Consider the following 13160-nt stretch of genomic DNA (forward strand, 5'->3'; position numbering starts at 1 on the left):
TATTTCCTGACTTTGTATCTCTTCATGCTTCATTGTCAATATCTTCTTCTAACCTATATTTCAATTAATTAACTTTACTTCAGTTGTGTCACATCTACTATTTAACCAGTCCATTAATTTGTATATTATAATAACAAATTCCAATTCTCTTTATTTTTTTTCAAATCTTCTATTTTTAAAAATAATTTTCAGTTCTCTGCTAAAATTTTTAATCTTGTCTCTTATGCTTATGTAAACATAGCTGTTTTAAAGTCTACATCTGATAACTCAAATCTTGGCATTCCCAAGCTCTGTTTCTCATTTCTATTATTTCTACTGATTCTCATTCACGTTGGCTCATTTCCTTGTGTACCTAGTTACTTTTATTGTGGGCTGGATATTATACTTTAAAAATTGCTATCAGAGTAGCTTGAGGCCTGAGATGCTTTTATTGTCTTCAAAAGAAATACATATTTGTATCTGAAAAGCCTCTGGGGTCCTAATGACTCAGGATTATCTTAAAACCAGCTGCAGTCTTTGCCAGGACCACCTCAATTCCAATTCCCTTTTACTTCTAGGGCTGCAGTCCTTTGGGGCCCAACCCAAAGCACAACTTTTTTACCTTTGCTGTCCTGAATTCCAACCTTTTTTCCCCAGCCCAGTAATGTGCTGCTCTACCTCTTAGCTCCTCGACTGCCTCTTCCTGATTTAGGAAATGTGTCGAGGGGACTGGTGACCCAGAAGTACTGGGCTCACCTCACTGAACTTCTGCCTCCTCCCAGATCTTAGCCTAGTAATGTTTTGTTACCTTGTTAGTTCTCCAGGGTTTTCAAGCAAATTTTTTAATTTTACTTTTATCTTGTTCAGCTTTTCTCATCGTCCTCAGAAAAAGGATTAGTTGACTTTATTTAATCCATCATTACTCTTTGGCAGGAATTTGTGGTGTGTGTGTGTGTGTGTGTGTGTGTGTGTGTGTATATATATAAAACTATTTTTTTAATAAATTTATTTATTTATGGCTACATTGGGTCTTCGTTGTGGTGCGTGGACTTATTGTGGTGGCTTCTCTTGCTGTGCAGCACGGGCTCTAGGCACACAGGCTTCAGTAGTTGTGGCATGCGGGCTCAGTAGTTGTGCCTCGCAGGCTCCAGAGTGCAGGCTCAGTAGTTGTGGTGCACAGGCTTAGTTGCTCAGCAGCATGTGGGATCTTCCCGGACCAGGGCTCGAACCCGTGTCCCCTGCATTGGCAGGTGGATTCTTAACCACTGCGCCACCAGGGAAGTTCTGTGGTATATTTTTTAATCTTGTCTTTCGATTCCAATTGCTTCTAAATTTTGTGGTCTCTTATTTCAAAGTACTGTGCCACCAAAGGGTCTCAATTTCTTACAGTTTATCTACTCAAACACCTTTACAGTCACACAATTGAATTTGCTTACATTAAATAGGCATATGATACAAGTTTTCTATACATGTTTTACATATGTACATAAAACATAGCCCTGTATATTCTATATGTGTTTTATATGTAACATAACTAAGCATTTTTTGAATTCTGCCCTATATTACTAGAGTAATCTTTCCATCTTAACACCCTCAAATCTCAACTTCATAGTCATTTTCTCAGGAAAGCCTTTCCAAACTTCCCTGATTCAATGGTAGCAACTATGTATCTTACTCCAGGAATTTAAGTGTACAAAATAAATCATTTTACTTCATTTATTTTAGTATAATTAAATTTGACATTGAGATCCCATCCTTCCATGCTGCTGGAAAATTCATCCTTCATTCATTTGTTGGATGGGGTTCAGGGTAGCTCTTGCTTGTCCTGATGCTTCTGTCTGGGAAATGAAGATACGATATATGTAAGTATTTAGTCCATGGTGGTCACCCGGATAACCTCATTGTTCAAGTTTACAAGTTCACTTGAAGTCAGGTGGTTGCAAACTTTCCATGCCAAGATTGAGCATCGGAGTCATTGACAAAGCTGTAGCCTGTTCCTTGATAGCCACCTTCCCTAGGGACACTCCAAAGATTTTCCTACTTCCCAAAATAGCTGCTAGAGATCTAGCTATGGTTTCCTGCTACTTGAGGTACATGCTAACTCTACCCCCTTCCTGGACTGAAGGAATGCCCCCACCTTGGTGGCATTCTTCCCACACTCCTTCTCCCAACAAAAATTTATCAATGAGTTCAGGCTTTTAAAGAAAAAAAATCAGTAAAGAGTTTGCCTTTAGGGGCATTCTGGACTTGGCATCACACACAAACCTCCTCTTTGACAAGAGATCGCAAGCACTTGCCTACCTTCTGGAAAAGGGGAGGCAGCAAAAAGACAGCAAAAAGCATTCACAATATGTCAGTAAATTAGCCTGCTAAAACTTTAAATCCCTGACTGTTCATTGTTAAAATACATATACCCGTCCTTTATAGCACCTAGTCACAGTTTCCATTTTAAATTTGTCTGTATGATTATTTTAATATCAGTCTCCTTACCTCCATAATGGGATCTCCATGATTACAGAGATCATGACTAGTTTTGATCACTGGCAGTCTTAAAAGCTAACATCATATCTGGCAATAATAATCATTCAATAAGCCCTTGTTGAATTAATGAAGCAATGAATAAATAATTTAGTGAAAAATATTGCACAAGCTCTGTCTATAGAAAAAGACCTAAAATTAAATGTTTTGCTCTCCTGCAGCTGTCTCCGATATATGATCTGATTCCAGTGAAAATAAAAGATGCACACCTAAAGAAACAAAATTTGGAAAGAGCCATTGAAGACTACATCAATGAATTCAGTGTAAGAAAATGCCAACCGTGCCAAAATGGAGGGACTGTGATTCTGCTGGATGGACAATGTTTGTGTTCCTGCCCATACAAGTTCAAGGGAGTTGCCTGTGAAATCAGAAAATAGAAAATCTATGAAGGTGAGAACAACTCCTTTGATATTATTATGGACAAAAATATACATTTGGGGGTTATTTAATTTGAAAACTAGCTATTGAATTAATTTGCGCTAAACTTCCTGATTATCCATATAAACAGAGGATAAAGATTGAATGAATAGTGGAAATGGACAAATCAGCCTTTATGTGTCATTTAGCACACAGTTTAAAAATCTACCTCTACATCTAAACAGAACTATAAACAAATAATAAATTGTAATGATTGTATTACTTTTTTTTTTTACATCTTTATTGGAGTATAGTTGCTTTACAATGGAGTGTTAGTTTCTGCTTTATAACAGAGTCAATCATTTATACATATACATATGTTCCCATATCTCTTCCCACTGGCGTCTCCCTCCCTCCCACCCTCCCTATCCCACCCCTCCAGGCGGTCACAAAGCACCGAGCCGATATCCCTGTGCTATGCAGCCGCTTCCCACTAGCTATCTATTTTACATTTAGTAGTGTATATATGTCCATGCCTCTCTCTCGCTTTGTCACAGTTTACCCTTCCCCCTCCCCATAGCCTCAAGTCCATTCTCTAGTAAATCTGTGTCTTTATTCCTGTTTCACCCCTAGGTTTTTCATGACATTTTTTTTCTTAAATTCCATATATATGTGTTAGCATACGGTATTTGTCTCTTTCTGACTTACTTCACTCTGTATGACAGACTCTAGGTCTATCCACCTCATTACAAATAGCTCAATTTCGTTTCTTTTTATGGCTGAGTAATATTCCATTGTATATATGTGCCACATCTTCTTTATCCATTCATCCGATGATGGACATTTAGGTTGTTTCCATCTCTGGGCTGTTGTAAATAGAGCTGCAATGAACATTTTGGTACATGACTGTTTTTGAATGGTTTTCTCAGGGTATATGCCCAGTAGTGGGATTGCTGGGTCATATGGTAGTTCTATTTGTAGTTTTTTAAGGAACCTCCATACTGTTCTCCACAGTGGCTGTATCAATTTACATTCCCACCAACAGTGTAAGAGGGTTCCCTTTTCTCCACACCCTCTCCAGCATTTATTGTTTATTGTACAACAAAATATCTGAAACAATTATGTAGTTTCCTCAAATAAAGATTCACAGTCTCAAGTTTATCATTCAAACATACTTTCAACTACTGCTACAAAAATTTTTTTACAAAATTTTTAATATTACAAGAATGTCTTTTGCCCTTCTTAGCAAACACAGAAACTCAGCAACATGGTGACAATATACATGTTTAGATTTCTCTGAAATTTTAGGATAATTGATTTCTCCTATATACTATCTCTGTCTCTCATGTATCTAAAATGTCAACCCACTGTTCTGTATTCCAAAAAGCATTAGTAGTCTCCAAAAATCTGTACTCAAGACCACTGTTTTTTACCTATTTCTCTCTATGTGGACTATTCTGCAGCTTTCTGTGATTTCTTCAGCTCTGTCTTCTAATTATTCAGTTCTTTTTTTCAGCTATGTATATATAGGCTATACCCTTTAACCAATCTATAGAGGATTTTTAAAAATTATTTTAATTATAAAATTATTTTAATTAAATTATAAATAAATTTAATTTCTGTATGTTTTGTTTTGTTTTAAGTCTATTTTTTTCTTTCCTGGTCTACTGGATTTTTCCTGTTTTTATTTCTTTGCACATGTTAAATATGTTTATATAGAAGTCTCTCTCAGATTGATCCAGAATATATAGTTTCTGCATGTACTCATTCTCATGGCATTTTTTTCTTCCTTGAGTACTGAAGAATTTTTCATCACAGGCCTAGTCTTCAGTGGAATTTGTTTCCTGTGGGAACCTTGTCTACTCTGGGTAGTGAAGCTATTCCTAGGGTTGTTTGCTTCTGGGGAAGCCCCATTGTTTTCATCCCTTTGCACCAGTTTTTCATGTAAATGTCTTGGTTTGAGTTCTACATTTTGGATTTATGGATAATGAAAATCAAGGTGCCTCCTCCTATATGTATATCACTTTTTTGAAAACACTGGTATCTTCTGGTTGACTTTTCATGCCTGACCAATGATGGTCCACGAGTTCCTTGCTGAGACACTAGACCACAGTGAAACCTTTCTTGCTGAGTCTTTCTGTTGAGGGAGCTCTTCCAGGTATCCAGCTTTCTGCAGAATGTTCAGTTCCAGCTTTCCACACAAACTGGGCCGACCCCCTTCATGAGGTTGAAAACCTTAAGACGTCATTTTTCTTTTTGCATACTGTTTACCCAGGGTGAAAGGCTCTGCAACTTTCTCCTCCGTCAACTAATCCAACCTCCCTCTCCTTATGTGTTTCTACTTCTTCGAGACTAGTTGTTCTCAATCAAGTTGCTCATTGTATTTACCTGGTTAACTTTTTTAAAAAAGGGCAAAAAGAGGAGCATAACAAAACAGATATCCAGCCCAAGTCAATTAAACCAGAACCTTTGTGGTGGACATTGCTAGGCCATGGTTCTCTTTTTCTTCCTTTCTCTCTTTCTTTCTCTCTCTTTCTTTCTTTCTTTCTTTCTTTCTTTCTTTCTTTCTTTCTTTCTTTCTTTCTTTCTTTCTTTCTTTCTTTCTTTTTTCTTTCTTCTTTCTTCCTTTCTTCTTTTAAATCCTCTGGTTATTCTAATCTATAGCTAGGGTTAAAAACCTCTATTCTGGACCCAGGTCAATTAACACCTCCGATGAAATCTCCTCCAGCATCTTCAGGCATCAGTTCTCTGTCTATGCTCCCTGAGTGCTTTCCCCCTTGTTCTTTCAGCACTAATCACACTTACTCACCCGACACAAGATGAACATCACCTCTAGTTTGGAAATGTGTCTTATATCTTAAATCTCACTCTTCTCCCAGCACCTAGACAGTATCTCGCACATTATGGTACAAAAAGATAAAAGGATGAATAAATGGGTGGGTGGATTGACCCGAAGTTGAAGTTCTATTAATCATTAAGATTTGATAATCTTTTGGTTTTTTCCTAGTATTGCCAGCCAAAAAAAAAAAAAAAAAAGAGCTGCTGTTTGTTTCCCTAGGATCATATGGAAAGAAAAACATCAGGACCTTCCAGAGATAGTTCTTGCTGCCAAATGAAAAGCAACGTGCTTCATGAAAATCCTGCCAGCCTCTGAAGTCTCCTCTCTCTTAGATCCACAATGCTTCTTTTCCTCCTTAAACTCCTATGATATTTCCATTTTTTATTCCCTAATGAGGAGAGTCAGCAGTGAAATATGCCAGGACTGCTTTCTCCTACAGCCAATGCCAATCCCTTGCTAGCAAAACAAAATTGAATTAAAAAGAGAGTGTTGGTTAAAAAGAAAGTAATTGTGAAAGTTCTTTGTATGATGAATACGTTCTGCCAGTTCCATTACCACAAGTCTGTATCATGCAATTGTGCTCTTGTTCACGTCCTTGCATCTTGTTCTGTCATTCCTGGATACATGCATGCATTCATTCTGCAAATACTTGACAAACACCTACCACAAGCACAGAACTCTGCTTGTTTAGGTCTTAGCTCTCCGATTTAACTCTATGTCTCCAAGGAGAAAAGTGTATTGTATTTGCAACCAAAAACCATTAGGTTAAATCATGTGAAATTGTCTCTATTTAGTCATATTTTACCAAAAACAAAACAAACTCCCAAATCCAGTGATTTCATATGATCCAACTTAATACCTAGCCTTATGAGTTGCGTAAGGTTAAGTCTACCCCCATAAGGAGCTAATTAAAGGAGCTGGCTATACAATTTTATTCATTAGATAGCATGGTACTTAAGACCTGAGAGCTTTGAAAAGGTCCGAGAACACTAAAAGAAGAAGAAGGAGAAGGAAGGAGAAAAGAAGGGCTCAAAGTACAAGGGGAAAAAAGCAAAATCAAAATTAATAAATATTTAATTATATGTCAACAACATTATCATGTCAATTCGCTCATTGTTTTTTTATTAATAAAATTTTCACACCTTTATAAATAAATTTAAGTTAGTTTTCCTCACTTCACAGAAATTCTCAAGAATGTACATGATTGCTGAGAAATCACAATACAAATAATTTCAAAAGCAAAATTTAAAAACTAATTTTCAAGGTTTTTTTTCCAGCAAAGGAAAATGTTGTTGGATATGAGATGTATTTTAATGTAAGGTAGGACGCAGAGATAGTTCTCTAATAATAAAAGTGCCAGGCCCTTTAGGGTATAAAATAGCATTGGTGCTCAAGAAAATACCTATTTCCTGCCCCCCAGAAACCTGAGTGAATCAGAAAGAATTAGGATGTTAAATACATACAAATACTGAACTCTAGTGTGTTCTTAGACAATCCACTGTTGAGAGAGTTTCTGATGTAGAGCATCTGGATTAAGATAGAGTTACCATAGTAACTACTGGGAATTCCTTGCATCCTTGTGAATTACAAATTGTCAAAAAAGAAAATGGCTGAGCCTCGACCAGACTCCTGAGGGTCAGCTTAATGATTTATCAGAGTCCCTTTCCTGTAAATGGGGGAAAGATTGTAGGTTCACTGTTGACAGTGAGACTCTCCAACTTCCTCCAAAGGTGGCATATCTGGTAGAGCATTTCCAGCAGGGTGCAACACTGAGACACCAGACACTGCCCGGCAAGAAGCAGCATAGAGGAAGAATCACCAGAAATTGGGGGAGATGAGGACCTCCTGGAGGCTAAGGCTTACATGGCTCATCCGGGATTGAGGTTTCCTGAGAAGGGAAGTCCTAGCTTGGTCTGGCCAGACTGAGTGCAGTATTACCCACACATGCTCTCTGAGAGGGCACACCACAAATTCAAAGAGCAAGGGATGTGTGAGGGAAACAGTCCTCTAATGCTCAGGCCGTACATTCAGATCATTACACTGAGCTCCAGCCATTATCAAAGGACCTGGGAAAGCTGGATGGGCATTCATGTTTCCTCGGCCTTAATAAGAAAAAAACCTTCAGAGAATTGCTACATTTTTACGCTTTTCCCTTTTTATACGTAAAACTCAGGTTGCTTATTCATTCTACTGATGACATTGGTAGACATATGCCTGCTCACTGCCAACACACACCAGCTTTACACCATGGTCTCCCCAAGACCCTTTGAGTGTGTATTTGATTGTAAACACAGCAGAACACTGCATCCAAAAACCTCACAAGAGAAGCTCCTGAGTTAGTGTCCCAATATTTATGAAAATCAACCCAAAATGGTGAATAAAGACTAGGCTCAGCTTACATTTATTTTCAAAGAAAATAAAACTTCTCTCTCTCTCTCTCCCTCTCTTCCACACATTCACACACACAGACACACACACACACACATAAATAATTTGTAGGACAACCATCTATCTTTCTGCCCACCAACCCTCTCCCAGCCCCTCCACCACCACCTCATGTTCATTACTCCCTATTGTACTAAGAAATGGTTCAAGAGAATGGAATCGTGTGGCTTTTTAACACTAGACAAATTATTAAACTCCTAAACCCCGAGATATGCCCGGGGTTAGTAATATATCCTTCATAGAATTGTTAGGTTGATTCATTGAGATAAAGTATATAAAAACCTTGGTGCCTAATAGCAATAAATTGTAGCTGTTGCTATGGTATCATGCAAGGCTACTGATATAAATCTTCTCAAGTTTCACTCTAATGTTTGTGACATTAGACAGCCAAGACGATTAAAACTGAAAATGGAGGATAACTGTATATGGCAGAGTGGCTTAGTACTCTCCTGTAAATAATTAGTGGGTTCAATGACTTTTTTTTTAAGAGGAGGTGTTTTCGGAGATTGGTTCAAGATATCTGAGTAGAAGGACATGCTCTCACTTCCTCTTGTGAGAGCCCAGAGTCACAATAACTGCTGAACAATCACCAACAGGAAGACACTGGAACTCACCAAAAAAGATACCCCACATCCAAAGACAAAGGAGAAGCTGCAATGAGATGGTAAGAGGGGCATAATCACAATAAAATAAAATCCCATAACTGCTGGGTGGGTGACTCACAAACTGGAGAACAATTATGCCATAGAAGTCACCTGGAGTGAAGGTTCTGAGCCCTACATCAGGCTACCCAAGCTGCAGGTCTGGCAATGGGAGGAGGAATTCCCAGAGAAACAGACTTTGAAGGCTAGCGGGATTTGATTACAGGATTTTGACAAGACTTGGGGAAACAGAGACTCCACTCTTGGAGGGTACCCACAAAGTAGTGCGCACATCAGGATTCAGGGAGAAGGAGCAGTGACCCCACAGGAGAATGAACCAGATCTACCTGCTACTGTTGGAGGGTCTCCCACAGAGGCAGGGGGGTGGCTGTGGCTCACCACAGGGACAAGGACACTGGCAGCAGAAGTTCTGAGAAATACTCCTTGGCATGAACCCTACCAGAGTCAACCATTAGCCCCACCAAACACCCTCTAGGCTCCAGTGCTGGGTTGCCTCAGGCCAAACAACCAACAGGGAGGGAACAGATTAAAGTTTTACTCAGCTCTGCCGACAAAGCAACACCCAGCTCTACCCACCACCAGTCCCTCCCATCAGGAAGCTTGCACAAGCCTCTTACATAGCCTCATCCACCAGAGGGCAGACAGCAGAAGCAAGAAGAACTACAATCCTGCAGCCTGTGGAAAGAAAACCACATCCACAGAAAGACAGACAAAATAAAAAGGCAAAGGACTATGTACCAGATGAAGGAACAAGATAAAACCTCAGAAAAACAACTAAATGAAGTGGATGTAGGCAACCTTCCAGAAAAAGAATTCAAAATAATGATAGTGAACATGATCCAGGACCTTGGAAAAAGAATGGGGGTAAAGATAAAGAAGATGCAAGAAATGTTTAAAAAAGACCTAGAATTAAAGAACAAACACCTAGAAGAATTAAAGAACAAACAAACAGAGATGAACAATACAATAACTGAAATGAAAACTACACTAGAAGGAATCAGAATAGCAGAATAACTGAGGCAGAAGAACGGATAAGTGACGTGGAAGACAGAATGGTGGAATTCACTGCCATGGAACAGAATAAAGAAAAAAGAATGAAAAGAAATGAAGACAGCCTAAGAGACAACTGGGACAACATTAAAGGCACCAACATGCACATTATAGTGGTCCCAGAAGAAGAAAAAGAGAGAGAAAGGACCAAGAAAATATTTGAACAGATTATAGCCGAAAACTTCCCTAACATGGGAAAGGAAATAACCACCCAAGTCCAAGAAACACAGAGAGACACAGGCAGGATAAACCCAAGGAGAAACACACTGAGACGCATAGTAATAAAATTGACAAAAATTAAAGAGAAAGAAAAACTATTGAAAGCAACAAGCGAAAAAAGACAAATAACATACATGGGAACTCCCATAAGGTTAACAGCTGATTTCTCAGCAGAAACTCTACAAGCCAGAAGGGAGTGGCATGACATATTTAAAGTGATGAAAGGAAAGAACCTACAACCAAGATAACTCTACCTGGCAAGGATCTCATTCAGATTTGATGGAGAAATCAAAAGCTTTTCAGACAAGCAAAAGCTAAGAGAATTCAGCACCTCCAAACCAGCTCTACAACAAATGTTAAAGGAACTTCTCTAAGTAGGAAACACACAAAAAAAGGACCTATAAAAACAAACACAAAACAATTAAGAAAATGGTAATAAGAACATACATATCAATAATTACGTTAAATGTGAATGGATTAAATGCTCCAACCAAAAGACACAGGCTCATGAATGGATACAAAAACAAAACCTGTACATATGCTGTCTACAAGAGACCCACTTCAGACCTAGGGACACATACAGACTGAAAGTGAGGGGATGAAAAAGATATTCCATGCAAATGGAAATCAAAAGAAAACTGGAGTAGCAATACTCATAAGATAAAATAGACTTTAAAATAAGGAATGTTACAAGAGACAAGGAAAGACATTACATAATGATCAAGGGATCAACCTAAGAAGAAGATATAACAATTATAAATATATATGCACCCAACATAGGAGCACCTCAATACATAAGACAAATGCTAACAGCTATAAAAGAGGAAATTGACAGTAACACAATAATAGTGGGGGACTTTAACACCTCATTTACACCAATGGACAGATCATCCAGATGGAAAATTAATAGGGAAACACAAGCTTTAAATGACACAGTAGACCAGATAGATTTAATTGATATTTATAGTACATTCCATCCGAAAACAGCAGATTACACTTTCTTCTCAAGTGTGCACAGAACATTCTCCAGGATAGATCACATCTTAGGTCACAAATCAAGCCTTGGTAAATTTAAGAAAGTGAAATCATATCAAGCATCTTTTCCAACCACAATGTTATGAGATTAGAAATCAATTACAGGGAAAAAAATGTAGAAAACACAAACACATGCAGGCTAAACAATACATTACTAAATAACCAGGAGATCACTGAGGAAATCAAAAAATACCTTGAGACAAATGATAATGAAAACATAATGATCCAAAACCCATGGGATGCAGCAAAAGCAGTTCTCATAGAGAAGTTTATAGCAATACAATCCTACCTCAAGAAACAAGAAAAATCTTGAATAAACAATCTAAACTTACACCTAAAGGAACTAGAGAAAGAAGAACAAACAAAACCCAAAGTTAGTAGAAGGAAAGAAATCATAAAGATCAGAGCAGAAATAAATGAAATAGAAACAAAGAAAACAATAGCAAACATCAATAAAACTAAAAGCTGGTTCTTTGAGAAGATAAACAAAATTGATAAACCATTAGCCAGATTCATCAAGAAAAAGAGGGAGAGGACTCAAATCAATAAAATTAGAAATGAAAAAGGAGAAGTTACAATGGACACTACAGAAATACAAAGCATCCTGAAAGACTAGTACAAGCGACTCTATGCCAATAAAATGGACAACCTGGAAGAAATGGACAAATTCTTAGAAAGGTATAACTTTCCAAGACTGAAGCAGGAAGAAATAGAAAATATGAACAGAACAATCACAAGTAATGAAATTGAAACTGTGATTAAAAATCTTCCAACAAACAAAAGTCCAGGATCAGGTGGCTTCACAGGTGAATTCTATCAAACATTTAGGGAAGAGTTAGCACCCATCCTTTTCAAACTCTTCCAAAAACCTGCAGAGGAAGGAACACTCCCAAACTCATTCTATGAAGCCACAATCATCCTGATACCAAAACCAGACAAAGATACAACAAAAAAAGAAAACTACTGACTAATATCACTGATGAAAATAGATGCAAAAATCCTCAACAAAATACTAGCAAAGAGAATCCAGCAACACATTAGAAGAATCATACACCATGATCAAGTGGGATTTATCCCAGGGATGCAAGGATTCTTCAATATACACAAATCAATCAACGTGATACACCATATTAACAAATTGATATACCATATGATCATCTCAATAGATGCAGAAAAAGCTTTTGACAAAATTCAACACCCATTTATGATAAAAACTCTCCAGAAATTGGGCATAGAGGGAACCTACCTCAACATAATAAAGGCCATATATGACAAACCCACAGCAAACATCATTCTCAATGGTGAAAAACTGAAAGCATTTCCTCTAAGCTCAGGAACAAGACAAGGATGTCCACTCTCACCACTATTATTCAACATAATTTTGGAAGTCCTAGCCACAGCAATCAGAGAAGAAAAAGAAATAAAAGGAATACAAATTGGAAGAGAAGAAGTAAAACTGTCACTGTTTGCAGATGACATGACAGTATACATAGGTAATCCTAAAGATGCTGCCAGAAAACTACTAGAGTCAATCAATGAATTTGGTAACGTTGCAGTATACAAAATTAATGCACAGAAATCTCTTGCATTCCTATACACTAACCATGAAAGATCAGAAAGAGAAATTAAGGAAACAGTGCCATTCACCACTGCAACAAAAAGAATGAAATACCTAGGAATAAACTTACCTAAGGAGGTAAAAGACCTCTACCCAGAAAACTATAAGACTGATGAAAGAAATCAAAGATTACACAAACAGATGGAGAGATATACCATGTTCTAGGATTGGAAGAATCAATATTGTGAAAATGACTATATTACCCAAAGCAATCTACCTTGCACAGTGCAACCCTCTTGCACTGTTGGTGGGAATGTAAGTTGATACAGCCATTATGGGGAACAGTATGGAGGTTCCTTTAAAAACTAAAAATAGAATTACCATATGACCCAGCAATCCCACTACTGGGCATATACCCAGAAAAAAACATAATTCAAAAAGACACGTGCACCCCAATGTTCATTGCAGCATTGTTTAC

At 37.7% G+C, this 13160-nt stretch overlaps 1 protein-coding gene across 4 annotated transcripts in view; it reads left to right on the forward strand.

Annotated features, from left to right (window-relative positions):
- Window positions 1-6217, forward strand: part of C9 (complement C9) — a 49694-nt gene extending 43477 nt beyond the window's left edge. For 3 of the 4 annotated variants that reach the window (XM_082837418.1, XM_082837415.1, XM_082837417.1), the window contains 2 exons: window positions 2679-2907; window positions 5933-6217. In XM_082837418.1, the coding sequence (XP_082693544.1) occupies window positions 2679-2894 (216 nt within the window). In that variant the 3' untranslated portion in view covers window positions 2895-2907; window positions 5933-6217. Of the gene's footprint in view, window positions 1-2678; window positions 2908-5881 lie in introns of all 4 variants that reach the window. The other variant, XM_082837416.1, reaches the window with a different exon arrangement.
- The last annotated feature ends 6943 nt before the right edge of the window (window positions 6218-13160 follow it).

The sequence above is a fragment of the Leucopleurus acutus genome (genome assembly GCF_964270905.1).
Source record: "Leucopleurus acutus genome assembly, chromosome: 3".
NCBI classification, from domain to species: Eukaryota; Metazoa; Chordata; class Mammalia; order Artiodactyla; family Delphinidae; genus Leucopleurus; species Leucopleurus acutus.